This window comes from Monodelphis domestica, chromosome 2 (genome assembly GCF_027887165.1).
Source record: "Monodelphis domestica isolate mMonDom1 chromosome 2, mMonDom1.pri, whole genome shotgun sequence".
NCBI classification, from domain to species: Eukaryota; Metazoa; Chordata; class Mammalia; order Didelphimorphia; family Didelphidae; genus Monodelphis; species Monodelphis domestica.
The window spans coordinates 201,636,538-201,653,453 of NC_077228.1; the positions used below are offsets into that span (position 1 = coordinate 201,636,538).

Sequence of the window (16,916 nt, forward strand, 5' to 3'; positions counted from 1 at the left end):
CTCAATGTTTGGGGATTATGGAGTGGGAACATTCTAGGGATTATGGAGGGTCAATTTCTGGAGAAGAGGAGACAACTCAGTGTTTAGGGCTTGGAAGGAAGACCCTAGTTTCTGGGGATCCATTGGGAAAGGTGGTTGGCATCTAGGAACTGAGTGTCTACAAATGGACAGAGAGAGGGTCTCGTTTTTGGTCCTGGAAAGGAGAACTCAATGTCTAGGATTTGGTGGTAGGGTGATGGATAGGTGTGGGAAGGGACGAGAAAATTAGAGTTAGAGGGCTTTGTGTAGAGGATTTTATAGTCCTTTCACTGAGACTGGACCTCGGATGAAGGCAGATTACCTGAGACTACTTGTGTTGAAGGTCTTCTGCTATGAGGTGGAAGAAGCTAAGTTCCAGCATGATGGGGAGAGCCCAGGTGGTGAGGAGGGCTAGATCTGACCCTGCTCTCTTCTCGCCCACCTGCAGGTGTGACTTTCTCAGACACAGTCAGTGCCACAGAAGCTTGCAAGCCATGCACTGAGTGCGTGGGGCTGCAAAGCATGTCAGCACCTTGCGTGGAGGCTGATGACGCGGTGTGCCGCTGTGCCTATGGATACTACCAAGACGAGGAGTCGGGGATCTGCAAGCCCTGCAGTGTGTGTGAGCCAGGCTCTGGCCTCGTCTTCTCCTGTCAAGATAAGCAAAACACTGTCTGCGAGGTGTGCCCGGAGGGCACCTACTCAGATGAGGCCAACCACGTGGACCCCTGCCTGCCCTGCACAGCCTGCGAGGAGACTGAACGAGAGATCCGGGAATGTACCCGATGGTCAGACAGGGAGTGTGAGGGTGAGCAGGGAATGGGGCAGGAGGCTAGAGACCAGGATAGATCCTGGCAGACCTGTGAGTAGAGGACTGGGTACAGGCAAAGGAGTTGGCATGGATGGGACCAAAAAGAGCTCCCTGGCATGATTATTGAAAGATCAGAATGGGAGGAATAAGACAGAATTGGGAGAGGGTGGATGTTGGCCCAACTTTCTGAAAAAGGAAAGAAACTACAAGTGAGTTTTATTTCAATTTCTCACAAAATTCTAGACACTATTTAATTTTTTTTATTGATGTATTTTGTCACAGCTCTTAGCACATAGGCAAAGGGACTTGGTTTAACTATATAGGGAACACTTGGATGAGAAAGTTCCTTCCACTCATACAGTCTGGCTCCTTCTTTGATACTTAGAGTTCTAGAGAGATGCTAAAGGCACTGAGAGGTTAAATTACTTTTCCAGAGTCATGTAGTCAGTTTAGATCAGAGATGGAACTTGAACTCAGTTCTTCCTGACTTTAGCAGTGGTACACTATACCACCCAGCTGCCTGTGGATACCATATTCAATAACTAGGGTTTTATGCATTTTCTACTCTCTTCTAGGGCCTCAGATAGTCATTATAATTATATACTGTTCCTAGCTATGTGACCCTGGGAAAGTCACTTAACCCCATGTGCAAAACCTTGCCCTTCTCTCTTAAGGGTTTAAAAATGATGATGTATTCAGTTTCATTTTATTGTTCTTTCTGTTTCCATTGTTGTAGTCATGGTGGACGTAGTTTTCCTGGTCCTGTTTACTTCATTCTGTATCACCTCACCTAAGTCTTTCTAGGCTTCTCTAAATTATTTGTTCATAGTTTCTTAGGATGAAGTAAAGTTTGACCATATTCCTGTAGAATATATTATTATATAAATGAGTTAGTAAGTATTTCTAAAAGGAAGTAGTGATATGAAGAACAGGTCATTTCTTTTCTAACCAGATTCTTTTTTTAGGGAGGGATGCTAAAATTGATAAATTAGGGGGTTGCTGCAAGATAGTATTGCCTAGATTTTTATCCAAGCACTATAGAAAGTCTCCCTTGTTAGTCTTTTTTTTTTAAACTCTTATCTTCTGTCTTAGTATCAGTTCCAAGACAGAAACATGGCAAGGACTAGGCAATCAGGATTAAATGACATGCCCAAGGTCACACAACTAGGAAGTGTCTAAATCCAAATTTGAATCCAGGTCCTTCCTACTCCAGGCCTGGTACTCTCTCCATTCTTTCCTATCTAGCTGCTCCTGCTCTCTTTTGTTATTCAGAAAAAATTCTGGAGACTCCAGCTAGTGTATTTAGGTGGGTCTGAAACCAGTTGAATGGCTAGAACCAAAGTGTAATTGTTAATGTGCCCATTTAAATGGGCACCATAAAAGGCCTTAGACAATTCCTATCTGTGTGACCCTGGGCAAGTCACTTAACTCCCACTGCCTAGCTCTTACCACTCTTCTGCCTTGGAACCCATACTTAGTTTTGATTCTAAGGCAGAAGATAAGGGTTTAAAAAAACAAAAACAAAAACAAAAAAATGATGGCAGAAGGTCTTCAATGGAATGCTCTGGGAGATTGGGGCTTTTGCCTTTGCTATTTAACATTTTTGTCAGTGATCTAGAAAAAGAAATAGATGAAAAGCTTACCAAATTTGCAAATGACTAACCTAAGAGAAATATGAAGAAAGGAAAGGAAGAAAATAAATATTTCTTAAGCACCTGCAAATGTGCCTGGGATTTGATCTTCACAATAACCCTGGAAAGTGGATGCTGCTATTATTTTCATTTTATATCTGGGGAAACTGAGGCAGACAGTAGTTAAAGCACCTTGCTCAGTCACATAAGCTAGTAAATGTCAGCAGTGGGATTTGAATCCAAGTCTTTCTGACTCTACTACCTAGCTACCTCTGATAATACAAATACTGTAATAGGTTCCAAAAAGACCTAGCGAGGTGGAGTTTTGGGTGGCATCAAAAGAGATACAACTTAATAGAGATCAGTGTAAATAAACTCTTACACTTGGATTAAAAAAATGAACTTTACAAGTACAAAACAAATGAAGCATGGCAAAGCAGTTTGTCTAAAAAAGATCTGAGGGTATCAGAGTACTGAGCATCATCAGCATGGGGCAGAGAGGCAGCGTAGTGGATAGAGCTCCAGGCTTGGAGTTGGAAGGACCCAAGTTCAAATCTGACTATAGATAGTTCTTAGCTGTGTAAGTCACTTAACCCCATTTCCTAACCCTTATTGCTGGGGTCTTTCCTGAAGCCAGGCCCAGTGCCTTTGCCGTCTCACTGCAACACATTCAGTGGCAGGTAATACTTTTCAGAAAGGGCAGAGAAGCTGGAAAGCATCCAGAGGAAGGCAAGCAGGATAGCAAAGGGTCTTTGTTCATGACCAGTTGCAAGAGATGGGATTGCTTAGTCAAGATTTCAACAAGGGAAGGCTGGGAGACCATTGGTCAGGTATTTATTCTGCAGAGATAATTCTTGTTTGGTTAGGACTTGGGGGATTAAATGAACTCTGAGTCTCCTTCCATTTCTGATGTTCCAGAGCTGAGGTGGAATATTGGGAAGAACCCTGAACTCAGTGCCAGGAACTATATTCTAGTTCTACCATTAATTTACTGCGTGACCTTAGCCAAGTTACTTTTCTTTGTGACTCCATGTTTTTCTCCAGTAAAATGAAGGAGTTAGGTAAGATAATATTGCAACAGAGTCCTTAGAGACAGTCTAGGAATAGAGTAGACCCTGGGAACCACAGGAAAAGAAGTCCCTTCTTGGGAGAGAAGGGCAAACGAATTTTTTCTCATGCCTACTATGTGCTAGGCACTGTACTAAATGCCTTACAAATATTACTTGTTTGATTGTTACAATGATAGGTATTGATATTACCCTAATTTTATAGAAAACCAAGGCATACAGAGGCTAAGTGACTTACCCAGGGTCACATAACTAGTAAATAAATGAGGTTGGATTTGAATTCAGGTCTTTCTGACTCCAGGGCCAGCACTCTATTCACTGCAATGCCTAGGCATTTCTTATAGCATTTTAAGGTTTATTAAGCAAAGCCCTGTGAGGCAGCTAGTATAAGAGTTATTACCCCCATTTTACAGATGAAGAAACTAAGGCTGAGAGAAGTTAAGTGACTTGCCCAGGGTCACACAGCCCGTAAACATCTGAGCTGTATTCGAGCTCAAATCTTCTGAATCTAAGTCATGTTTTTTTCTGCTATGCAAGACTTAAGGACAGAGATAGGGCATAAGAGGTGAGCAGAAGTTTGAATCATAAAATGTAAATAAATGAGAAAGGGTCCCTTCTAAAATGAATACTTTACAGATAGGAAAATCAGAATCCTGAGGGGCAGTGGTTTGTTGAAGATCACATAGTCACTCAGTGGTCAAGCTAATTCCAGCACAGGGCTCTAGATTCTGAGAACAGTGCTCTCTTTCCTATAGCAAAAGAAAGGGAAAGGGGCAGGTAGAGCTGTGGATAACAGGGTTCATGGGGCATGAGGGGCTTAGGAAACATAGGGCTTGAAGGGGCTTTGCTCAGGGAACTCAGAAACCCACAGTGTGTTTGGCTGGAACTCTTCAGACTGATGGCATGTCTCCGTGTGAAGAGATTGGGGTAGGGGGGAGCATTATGGGAGGGTAGACAGCAGGAGTTCCTCTAGGGATGAAGCTAGGAAAACGATGGTGATCATCTTCTATAAGGATGTAGGAGACATGAGGACCAGGAAGAGAGGACAAAAGTCCCAAAGGAAATTCAAAGTTATTTTTGGTCCTTGGTTTATTATTCTCTTCCTAGAAATATGGTGGGTGGGAGTGGGGCAGTGCCAATCTGAGAATCAGTGGAAAAGCCCCACATCAGGAGAGGGGAAAAGGTAGGGAGGGGGCCAAATGGGAGCTGTACTTGCTAAGGGACCCAGGTAGCAGAGTCCTAACCTGAAGGGGAGATCAGAAGAGGTTGCTATTAGCACTGTTACAAGGGGTTAGATTTAGCCTATTCCTAGCTGACCTGCAGCACTAAGGATTCCCAGAGCAGAGACTCATCCTAATGGGATGGGGGAAATTTAGACTCATCTTCAGAGGGTTTCCAGCCTGACCAAGGCCCTGTCATAGTCTCTGCCCTCAGGGAGAGCCCCAAGACAGCTCCCCACCAGCCCTAAGATCTCCCTGAAGCAAGGCAACCACAGAAAAGTGGTTGGGGAAAGTTTATTCTTTGGCTAAAACAGAGAGTATGTTTATGTGTGTGTATATGTGTGCATGTATGTGTGTGGTTTCTGGGCAATGGAAAGGAATAAGGGTGCTGTGTCTTGGTAGAAAACATTGGAGAAAATGATTGGTGGGTAGAAGGAAGGGGAAAAAAGCCTGGAAACTTACTGCTTCCAGGCAGAGCAAGGAGGGGAAGAGTTTCCCTACCTGAGCTTCTCTCCTTGGGCAAGTTGGGACAGCCCAGGGTTGGGGAAAGGCCAGGTAAGAGCTTAGAAACAGAGGAATGAGATGTTTGGAGGAGGAGGGTTTGCCACTGGGGGCCATGTAAATATCTTGCCAGCGCCCCCAGTCCAATTCCTTCCAGCTCTATTCTTCCCAGAACATCAAAGGGTTAACAGCCTGCCTAGACTCATAAGGTTCTTGGAAATGGAATTAGGCTCTTAATCTGATTGTCCTGCACCCCCATGTAACATATTCACCTGGATATATGTATGTATCTGATGCTAATCAGGTGACTTGCCCTTCAGAGTGGAATGACACCTTCCCATCTGGGTCGATGCTCTGAGTCCAGGTTAGGTTTAAGGTGAAGAGTAGGGGAGGGGGATGAGATGAAAAACTAGATCTTCTCCCTCCCTTCTTGCCACCCAGAGCCAGCTTCTAGCCAGGAAACAGCTGTCCAGGCAGTCCAAGGGTTTGGCAGGTTGGGATGTTAGGGGACGTGGCCACATCTGGATCTCATTTCCACCCCCCAAAAAATTAGAGGAAATTGGGAAGATGGAGGGGGAAAGGGGGCCTGGAGTGGGGATAAGCTCACTGCTGGCTCTTGACCCAAGTTCCATCCAGATTCTGGCCCTAGAAAGCCCCTTGCCTGTTCCCTTCCTCCTATACCAGGGACCTCCCTGGTAATTTCCATGATGGCCTGACTGGCCACTTCTCTTCTAAATTGGGCCCCTTCACCCTGACTAGGTATGCTTGCTGCAGCCTGAGGAGAGGCATGGCAAAGTGTGAATCAGTGCAGTAGTTGGGATGCAGGGACATCCATCGGAGAATAGACTGTGGTCCTCCTAGAGGTCCACCCCCAAAGTCTTATAACATGGCTGTGGCAAAAATTCAGGAAGCTCTGATGCCTTCTCCAAGGCTGCCAGATGACTTGGCTGGTGTCTCACCCCAGGGGTGGAATGATGGGCTTGTGGCAGATGGTATTCCCCTCCCCGTCATCCCTCCCCATCAGATGGACGCCAGATACACATCTGGAAGACACATCCCTCAGCAGGGACTGAAATATAGATGCTTTGAAGTGGCTTCATCCTCAAGTCGAGGAAGTCCAGGCAGCCGAATAGGTAGCTCCTGCTTGGGGGGGTGAACCAGAGGCTACTTTGGAGTGGTAGCAGTGGCAGGGGAGATAGACACTTTATCCAGAAGTGCCTGCCTGGTAGATGCAGCCTGTAAGCTCTTCTGCCTCTTCTCCCCCCCTCAGCCCTGCCTTGAGTGAGGGGAGGCATTCCATGCCCAGGCAGATACCTCAGGCTATGTAGAGGCCACAATACCTGGCACCCGGTGCCCCCTGGCTGAGTAGGGAAATGGAAAATCCCACCCACTCATGCCAAAAGATGTCCAATCTAGCAGAGAGGTTGTCAGGGCCCAGCTGGCACCAGCAGAGGGTCAAGATTATCTATTCCCACCCTTCTCCCAATGCTGGGCATTGTTTGCTCTCTTGGCTTAGCTCCCTACAATCTCCCCTCCTTTCCCAGGATTTGGGTGTTGCTCCCTCCCTGGAAAGGGTTAAGTCTGCCCTACAGCATTTCTTTGGGTGGCAAGACCAGGCACATTGTGGGGCCTGGGCCAGGTAGGGCCCTTGCCAGTTCGGAAACAGATGTTGGGCTTTGCCTAGTCACTGGCTAAGGAGAGGGAGACAGCTGAGCTCTTCAATTCCCAAGCAGTCGTGGTGGCATGGAGGAGGGGGGAGTATGGCCTGGGGGACAGGCAATGGGATGGGACAGAGACAGAACCCAGCTCTCTGTGGAAGGTGGGGTACCTCCTGTCTAAACCTGAACAACAATCTCCTAGGCTTCGGGGTGGGGCTTCTTGGAGGCCGGATGGGGCAGCAAAACCCAGGGAAAATAAGAGAACTCTCCCAGAATCACACAGCAGTGAGGTTTAGGGCTGGGACTGGGGGTTCTTTCTTTTAAAAAATTTTAAAAATCCCTTACCTTCAGTCTTCATACGAGTTCTAAGAAAGAAGGGTGACGGCTCGGCAAATGGGGTTATGTGACTTGCCCAGGGTCACACAGTAGGGAGCGTCTAAGGCCAGATTTAAACCCAGGACCTCCCAGCTCAAACCTGGCTCTCTGTCCTCTGCTGCCCTAGGTTTCTGATCTGGGCTGTTGCTGTTGCCCATTTTCCTTCTATGATCTTGACCCTTCTCTCCTGGCATCTGTACACACACACACATACGCAATATATCCATTCACAAACAATGAAAATAGTCATTCTGTAGAGCTTTCAGTCTGGCAAAGCACTTTATACACATTATCTTATTTGATCCTCAGAGCAGCCTGTTCGTAGGTATTAGCATTCTCGTTTTATAGATGAGGAGATAAGTTCAGAGAGCTTCAGCGATTTCCTCAAGATCACACAGCTAGTGAGTATTGTAGTCTGGTCAGACAGAAGTTCATCTCTCTTCTTTCCATTCCGACCACCCCATGCCTCTGAAGTGTGCCAGGGGGGAGTCTCGGGGGGGAGGGAGGACGTCTAAATTGGGCCTTAAAGAAGAAGAGAAAATCCAAGAAAAGAAGGCCTAAAGGGGAGGCAATGGAGGGAGAGAATGCAGGGTGAGAGGTGGGGGGACTCACCTAGGTCTTCTATGTCTTATAATCCTTGGGTAGAGATCCCAGCCCGCTGGATACCCCGGACTACAACTACAACTATTGTGGGCTCCGAGAGCCCAGCCCCAGTCACCCAGGAGCCTCCTGAGCCCCCCGAGCCTGAAGCCGAGGCCAGCACAGTGGCTGATGTAGTGACCACTGTGATGGGCAGCTCCCAACCCGTAGTGACCCGAGGCACCACCGACAATCTCATCCCCGTCTACTGCTCAATCCTGGCTGCAGTGGTTGTGGGTTTGCTGGCCTACATTGTCTTCAAGAGGTAAGAGACATGAAGGCCTGGGAGCTTGAAGCCTTTCAACTCAGATATCTGGCTTTTCCCTTTGGCCTTCCTTCCATCTGTCCACATTTGGGAGGAGGGAATGCCTCTGGATCCATGTCATTTGCTCTCTTGACCCTTGACCAAGAATCGTAAAATTGCAAGATGTTTCAGCACGGTAGAACCTTAGAGCAGAGGATGTCAGAACCAGGAAGGCCCTTAATTGTCTTTCTGGCACTGGAAAGAACCCCCACATGTCAGAATTGGGAGGGACCTTAAAGATTACGGAGTGTAGCTCTCCCGTTTTACAGAGACTCGGGAGAGCAATGACTAGTAGAAGTCACGTACGTTTTTTTTCTGAATTATATAATTATATGTAACGTATAATTATGTAATAATATATGATATAATAATAGTAATATATAAACAATAAGCTTCTATTCTCTAGCCCCTCGAGGGTCCAGAATAAGGAGGGAGTATTCAGTCTTTGAGTTGGAAAGGGCCTCCAAAAACTTTTTGTCCGCTTAGTACCTGAGCTGTGATTAAGATAGTAATAGAACATCCCCAATAAGTAGCATCCAATTTCTGCCTCCTGTGGCAGCCCACTGTATTTTGGGATAGTTGTGATTATGATATTTGACCTTTGTCTCTGAGTATTTGGTTTTTAAATTTTTTATTTATTTTTAAATTTATTTATTAAATTTTATTTATTTATTAAAATTTTATTTATTTTCTTTCCCTCCTCTCTTCCCTGCCCCCTCCCAGAGCCGACAAACAATTCCACTGGGTTGTACAAATGTTATCACTTGATACCTGTTTCCATGGGGCATTTGGTTTTTGACTCATGGTTTGAACCCCACTTTACACATATTTCTTCACTTCAGCCTAGAACCAGACTCCATGTCCCCATGGGCTTCCCATTTCCTGGATACGGTTGAAGAAAGTGAATTTATGTGGGCAATCAGAGAGTTGCAAAAGAATCCAGAGATCGGCTCTGGGTCCTGCCTCCCTTCTTTCCTTCCCTCCCTCATCAGGGGCTCACCCTTAGCTACTCTCCTTTAAAGGACAAGCAGAGTTTCTCTAAGACACCATCCCTTCCTTCATGAAGCTGACTTTGTAGCTCAAGGGTTTAGGTAGGAGGCAAAGAGAGAACTAGAATAAATGACTTTACAGAATACATGCAGGAAGGAAGGGGGAAAACAAGGTCAAAATAGGAGGCAAAGAGAGAACTAGAATAGACAGCATCCCAGAATACATGCAGGAGGGAAGGGGGATAACAAGGTTAAAATAGGAGGCAAAGAGAGAACCAGAATAGACAGCATCACAGAATACATGCAGGAGGGAAGGGGGATAACAAGGTCAAAATAGGAGGCAAAGAGAGAACTAGAATAGACAGCATCCCAGAATACATGCAGGAAGGAAGGGGGAAAACAAGGTCAAAATAGGAGGCAAAGAGAGAACTAGAATAGACAGCATCACAGAATACATGCAGGAGGGAAGAGGGATAACAAGGTCAAAATAGGAGGCAAAGAGAGAACTAGAATAGACAGCATCACAGAATACATGCAGGAGGGAAGAGGGATAACAAGGTCAAAATAGGAGGCAAAGAGAGAACTAGAATAGACAGCATCACAGAATACATGCAGGAGGGAAGGGGAAAAACAAGGTCAAAATAGGAGGCAAAGAGAGAACTAGAATAGATGACTTTACAGAATACATGCAGGAGGGAAGGGGGATAACAAGGTTAAAATAGGAGGCAAAGAGAGAACCAGAATAGACAGCATCACAGAATACATGCAGGAGGGAAGGGGGAAAACAAGGTCACTGCTGCCCTGTTCTATGCCCGTGAGCATCTGCATCCATGGGAACTCCTCCCATAGTACCCAAACCATGCACAAGCACATATTTGCTTGAGATCAGCTAACGACATGCAAAGAGGCCTCAGCAGCAACTTGAGGCTCTGCTCCTGTCCCTCTCTGACCACAGGTGGAACAGCTGCAAGCAGAATAAGCAAGGTGCCAACAATCGGCCTGTGAACCAGACGCCATCGCCGGAGGGGGAGAAGCTACACAGCGACAGCGGGATCTCGGTGGACAGTCAAAGTCTCCATGACCAGCAGCCCCAGACTCAGACAGCTCAAGTCCAAGGTGCGAGGGCTGGAGCTCCTGTGGGCAAAAGGGTCAAGGGGAAGAAATCTCCACACACCTGGAGACTGGCTGATTCCACCCCTGACCACCCTCACCTGGGTTCGGATAAAACAGGCTAGTCTGGGGGAAGCTGGGTGGCTTGGTGGATGGAGATGGGAGGTCCTGGGTTCAAATATGACCTCAGACACTTCCCAGCTGTTTGACCCTGGGCAAGTCACTCATAGCCCTTACAGCTCTTCTGCCTTGGAACCAATATACAGTATTGATTCTAAGAGGGAAGATAAGGGTTAAACACACAAAAACCCAAACAGACTAGTGTAGTAGGAGCAGAGGTCAGACTTAAAGAGGAACATAACCAAGGTCAGTGGATGGTGATGTCTCCTTCCAGGGAATGATAGGAAAGAATGGAAGAAATCTCAGTAATGACACTAATAACAATATTAATAATAATAATAATAATAGCTAGCACTTCAAGGCTTGTGAACCACAGATCCCCATAACAATCTTGTGAGGGAGAGGAGGTTCTAGTATTATTATTATTTATCATTTGACAGATGAGGAAACTGAGGCAAAGAAGGTTAAGTGACTTGCACAGGGTCCTACAGGTAGTAAACATCTGAGGTGCGATTCATTTTATGGACCATCTAGCTGTTTCTAAGCATCCAAAACCAGTGAGAAGAAGGGGTCAGCCTGGACTCTGGGAAATGGATGGGATGACCTTGGAAGTCCTTTCCAGCCAGAGGAGCTGGGAGGTCTTTTCTAAACCAGAACTTCCAGACTCATCAAGCTAATTGCCCCCCTGGGGCTAATTACCCCAGAAAGTGGCTGCAATTAGCCTCCTGCCCCAGACTTCCCAGGGACAAGTGGTTAATTATGTCCCTAATTAGCCACCCATAGCCTGGTTCCAGTTCACCCACTAGGCACTTGTACCTTCCTATAGACTATTCAGAGCTGAGAATTGTGTTCCCCCTCCTTCCCCCCCCCTTATTGATTGGTTAGAGTTGGGGGAGGGAGGAGACTTGGGGACAGGAAATGCACAATTTGTCTTGGCCATGCTCCGGACTTAGAGTGGTCACACTCTCTCCTTTGCTTTTCTCTCAGTTCATAAGATTTGGAACTGAAGGGGTCCTTTGGGATGATCGGGTCTAGGGGTCCTGAGCCTTTTGTGTGTGTGTTATGGACCCCTTTGGCAGCCTGATGAAACCTAAGGACCCCATCCCAGAATGATGGGTTTGGTTTGGGTTTTTGTTTTGTTTTTTTAGAAAATATATAGGTTGACTGAGGAAACCAATTATATTGAAATAAACATGGAATTATTTCATGGAATTCCGTATCCTTGGAAATCCCTAGAGTCCGAAGTCAGGAATCATCGATCTAGTCAAATTTTGTAGATGAGGGTCAAGCAGGAATGACTTATCCGTGTGGGCACCTCCAGCTCTAAGCGTCTGACCTGCTTGTGGAAGACACAACCTATATCGAGTCCTTTATCCAGGCCTTTCTTCCTAGTCGGTCCAGCCCTTCTCTGTGTCTGACCTCCAAACGCTGCTGAGGTCAGTTTGTTCCCCAGAGGGCAGCGCTCTCTCGGTCTAACTACCCCCTCTCTCTTGCAGCTCTCAAGGGCGATGGAGGTCTCTACAGCAACCTCCCAGCGGCCAAACGGGAAGAGGTAGAGAAACTGCTCAACAGCTCATCAGAGGAGACTTGGCGGCACCTGGCAGGGGAGCTGGGCTACTTGCCGGAGCGTATAGACTCCCTCACTCGAGAGGACTACCCTGTCCGGGCTCTGCTCGACAGCTGGGCTGCCCAGGACAGTGCCACCCTGGACGCCCTCTATGCTGCCCTGCGCCGGATCCAGAGGGGAGACATTGTGGAGAATCTCTACAGCGAGTCCACTGCCACCTCCCCCGTCTGAGCAGGCACCAGGGCTCCCCTCCCTCCCCGCAGCCCCTTACCCTCAGCATCCCATGGGGCGGAGCCCTTCAGATATGAAGGAAACTGGAGAGGGAGGAGAGACTTCCTTCCATCCAAGGGGACATTCGCCCTCTTGGCTAATGGTTACCCACTGGGGTGTCTTCTCCCTCACTCCCTCAGCAGCTCCTCAGACCCTCCCCACCCTTTCAGACTGTCTGACACTCGAGCCAAATCCCCAGGGAAGAAAACTCCCAGGAGCTCCACTGGAGAGCAAGCCCCCTGCCCCCTGCTTTCTCTCCAAGGAGTAGAGGTCAAAGGTCAGGGCCTAGGTGGCCAATTCTTCTCACTTTCCCTCTCTTGACCATCCTGATTTCCATCTGTGATATCACCCCATCCACCCTCACCTTCCTCTCTTTCGTGTTTCTCCCTGCCTCCTGCCTAATAGGAACACTGTCCAGGGCGTCTGGTTATAGAGAAGGAACTTGAGGTGGTGGAGGGTAAGGAGAAAGGGCACCCTCTTCTCCCTGTGACCACAGTGTCAGTGACAGAAAGGCAACTTGGTGGGAGGCAGGAGATGTGCTCATATGGACTCAACACTGTGAACCCCGGGGGTGAAATACTGTCCTCCGATGAATTTTTTTATTCCTTACTGTTTTCTGTTATTCCCACCCACCCCCTGGTCAGAGCCCCAGGGGGTGAAAAATTACAGAATCTTACATGATCAGACTTGCCAGGGACCTAAGCAACCACCTAGTTCTAGCCCTCCCTTTTTGTAGATAAGAACACTGAGTGCTAGAGAGAGAGAAATGACTTGTCCAAGGTCACACAGACACCCATCAGTGATAATGGAATCTTCTCTCTATTCGGAATATAGGAAAGGGGAAAATAGGGGAGCTTTTCCTGTAGCTATAGGCTCACCCTATCCTAGACTTCTAGGAGTCCCCTCTCCTTTGCCAAAAGGACCAGAGCTGTGGGACAGGGCTATTTCCATCAATGTGCAACTGAGTAACCCAGCTGAAGGTCACTACCCTTGCTGGGGCCCCCACCATCCCATCTCACACACACACACACTTTTTCTCTTCAACAACCACTTTTTGTCTTTTGGGCTGGGACAGAATCCTGTCTTGGGAAGCTGCCAGAGAAGATTCTGAGAGAATTTGGAATCTGTCTTCCTCCTTCCTTTTCTTCACCCTGAGCTTGGCGGCTTCAGCCCTGGACCAAGCCAGGGTTCCCTCCTTTCTCTCTTCCCTTCCCGCCTCCAGAGTAGGAGAGAAGAGGCAGGCTGACCATGCAAGAAAGCCCTTTTCTCCTCCTCCACTCCTAGGCCCTGTAGAAAGGGCAGCAGAGTTCCTTCCACCTGGGTCTGGGATGAAGGATGATGAAGGCTGGGCAGAGCTGGGCTGGTGGCAGTACAGAGGAGAGCAAAACTTCAGAATCAGGGAAGCAGGATGGTGGGCAGGCAGGGAGATCTCTCCCAGGTGTCGGGGGCCCAGAAGGGACTCTTCTCCCCATCTTGATCATCAGGCAGATGAAGGACAGAGGGGAATGACCAACATTTGTCAACGGAATTCCGGAATTCCGCCACCTTCTGCTCCCATCCTGCTGTCCTCAGGCCTGGAAGTGATGTTGCAATAACCGTGATGCTCTTTCTACTTGTCCTGGAGTAAAGAAGAGATCCCAGCCCCTGGAGAGGCCCTCCCTCTTGGGTTGGGGCAGGGCTCTCCAGACCCTGTGGAAGGAAGGAAGCAAGGATTTTTAAATTTTTGATGTGGAGGCAGGGCAGAATCATGAAGGAAACTGTGGCGAACCGGAAACTTTGTACATAATGCCATCTCTTTGACTTGGTTCTGTCTGGGGGAATGAGAGGCTCATCCTTGTGGTCACACCCTGAAGCAGAGTTTTATTTATTTCTCCCTCCCTTTGAGAAGGAGGGGGTTGTTGGCATGGGGGTGGGGGTGGGAGCTGCTCCACTTGGGAGAAGGTTTTGCAAGTATGTTTTAGCATGTGTATGGGTGCTTGGCCCCTCTGACCCTGAAATCGCCTTTTTTGCCCACCCCCATTAGATTGGCGGGTGACATTCCTCCTTTTTCCCATGGGGGGGCGGCTCTTGTCCACACCCCCCAGATCTGTCCCTCTGTTTGCCCACCCTCCAGTCCTCAATACCCTATCCCCTTGCATCCTGTATAATTGTCTCTTGAACCTTCTTGAAACCAACACATAAAACATAAAGGATGATAATTAAATGGCAAAAAAAAAAGTTCAGATTTTTTTGGGAATAAATATTGGGGTAAATAAAAAGTAAAAAACGGAGAGGAAGGAAACCAATTCAAGATTGGTTTCCTTCACCGCCGCCAAAAGGGAAAAATTTAAACCAAAATCAAGTAAAATTTTACAGTCTTGAAATGGTTAATTTTCCAAGCCAATGAGGAGAGTTGAAAGGCATTAGGGAGCCATTCTCACCTCCACCCCCTCTTCTGAGGCTGGCCAGGGAAAGTGAAATTGACTAGGCATGAAAATGACCAGCAGTGAACTTGACCTGTGTGTCATCAGTGAAACTGATCACGGGGAACAATGGCCTTGATGAAGGGCGTACTCACTCTCTAACACCTACAACCACTCAGTTGGCCTGGCCAGTAACCAGCCCCCTCCTAATGAGTCTGATTCCAGATGTCAGTCGAGACTTCATCCCATAGTCAGGCAGGGAGGTCACCCCACCCAGTTCTCCAGGGATAGGCCTGGGCCAAAATTCTCAAATCCCTTGAATCCTTCCTTGGCTTCTGCCAACTTGGTTCAGCTTTGATCCTGACCCTGCTGGTGCCAGCTCTTGGCACGGATCTCAGAGCTCATCTAACACTACTGCTGTTCTCTGCCCTCCTCTCCCATATTTGGCCCTTCTGTCGTCCGTCCTCCTCCATGTCTCTGACTGCAGGGTCTGGGAGCCTTCTTAAGAATCCCTCAGCCTGCTCCAGCTCCCTGGCTCTGTCCACTGGAGGTTCAGGCTCTGTGGTAGGCTGGGAAGATTGGGGGATGAGTGTCAGGCTCTGTCCTCCAAAGGAAAAACAAACAAAATCAGCCTCTGGAATCCAAGGAGAAAAGCCAAAGTAGCTTCAGCCAGAAGTCTGGACAATTTGGGGAATTGGAGATCATTGAGAAACTGAAGGGGGGGTGTATTTAGGCTCGCCACTCTTTCTTTGACTCTTTCATTCCACAAGCTGAAGAGATCCCATGGACATCCCGGATGGAACTAGATCTTTGATAGGCATCAGAAAGAGATTCAGATGAAGGAGACACCATCTTTGCCCTCAGGGAGTTCCCCCGGATCTAACACTGTTAGCAGAGCCCGGAATTGGTCTGGTTATTCTGAATAGTGTTTGGAATGTGGCAAGAAGAGCGACTAGACTGTACCTTTGATGCCAACATTTGTCACAAGAAGGTCAAAGACCAAAAACAATGTCTTACATGTACCAAAATACGTTTAGCAAGGTTCGTGGGGAGACCTCCTGATCTCAGGCATTTCCTAAGCTGATGGGGGGATGGAGGTGGGGGTGGGGGGACGACAAACATTCAGAACAGAACATAGAGCAATCCAAGGAATACCATACAAACCAAATCCCATTCTCCCAGGAGGGGGGAAGTAGAAAAGAGACCCTGAAGAGGATAACCAAAGAAACATTGTCCAAAGTATTAGCAATGGCTGTATTTTGAAGACTTACGTAAAATTTAGAGATCATCAAGGCCAGCTCCCCCTTTCACAGATGGAGAAACTGAGGCCCAGAGACTGAGTGATATGCATATGGCTACATAGACAGCAATTATGTCTGGAATCGGAGAGCCTGGGTTGGCATGTCCACTCTCTCTTATCACCTGTGTGACTATGGGCAAGTCATTTAATCTCTTGGCCTCATGTAAAATCTCATCTGTAAAATCAGAGGTTTGGACTAGATAGTCTCTAATGTTCCTTCTAGCTCTAAATCTATGCTCCTAGCAACTGCGATTTGAACCCGTGTTTCTCGTTTCTAATACATAACTCTCCCCATTATCCCACTGGACCTCCTAAGACATTGAATCTAGTGATTCCAAAGCACTTCGAAGAGGCAAGCTATTTGGATTTGGATACTACTCCAGTACTTTTGGGTACTTGGGAATAATCTATATGGGGAGAGAAAGAGAAAAATGGAAGAAGTGGAGATGCTCTATCACTCAGACCCCTGAGACGCAGATATCCCAAGCCCTACTCTGCTGGGACACCTTCTCTCCTGGGAGAGGCGGGGATTGCAAACATTATTTCAGAGGGCCATGCCTGCCAGAGGAAGAAGTTCTGTAGTATTCAGGGGACCAATTTAGAATTCCTGTTGGGGGAACAAAGGGACCTAAATCAGAGGATTCTATTTCAGGGAAGTCCACCCTCCTAGGCATTCTTTCTCTCCAAACTGAGTGTATCCTGTGGGCAGAGTCCTGTGCTAGATACTAGGTATTAGGGGGAGATACAGAAGACGAAGATGTCATTCTTGCTCTCAGAGAGTTTCCAGAGACAGAGAAGAGGGAGGAAAGGGGAGAGAGACAGAAAGACACAGAGAGACAGAGAGAGAGAAAGACACAGAGACAGACAGACAGAGACAGAGAGAGACAGACAGACAGAGAGACAGAGACAGAGACAGAGACAGAGACAGAGAGAA

The 16,916-nt window shown here is 47.4% G+C and overlaps 1 protein-coding gene across 1 annotated transcript in view; it reads left to right on the forward strand.

Moving 5' to 3' along the window:
* The window catches only part of NGFR (nerve growth factor receptor), a 29,622-nt gene extending 15,285 nt beyond the window's left edge, over window positions 1-14,337 (forward strand). The window contains exons 3-6 of the mRNA XM_001373785.4: window positions 467-826; window positions 7,927-8,185; window positions 10,169-10,329; window positions 11,940-14,337. Of these exons, the coding sequence (XP_001373822.1) occupies window positions 467-826; window positions 7,927-8,185; window positions 10,169-10,329; window positions 11,940-12,241 (1,082 nt within the window). The 3' untranslated portion in view covers window positions 12,242-14,337. The remainder of the gene's footprint in view (window positions 1-466; window positions 827-7,926; window positions 8,186-10,168; window positions 10,330-11,939) is intronic.
* The last annotated feature ends 2,579 nt before the right edge of the window (window positions 14,338-16,916 follow it).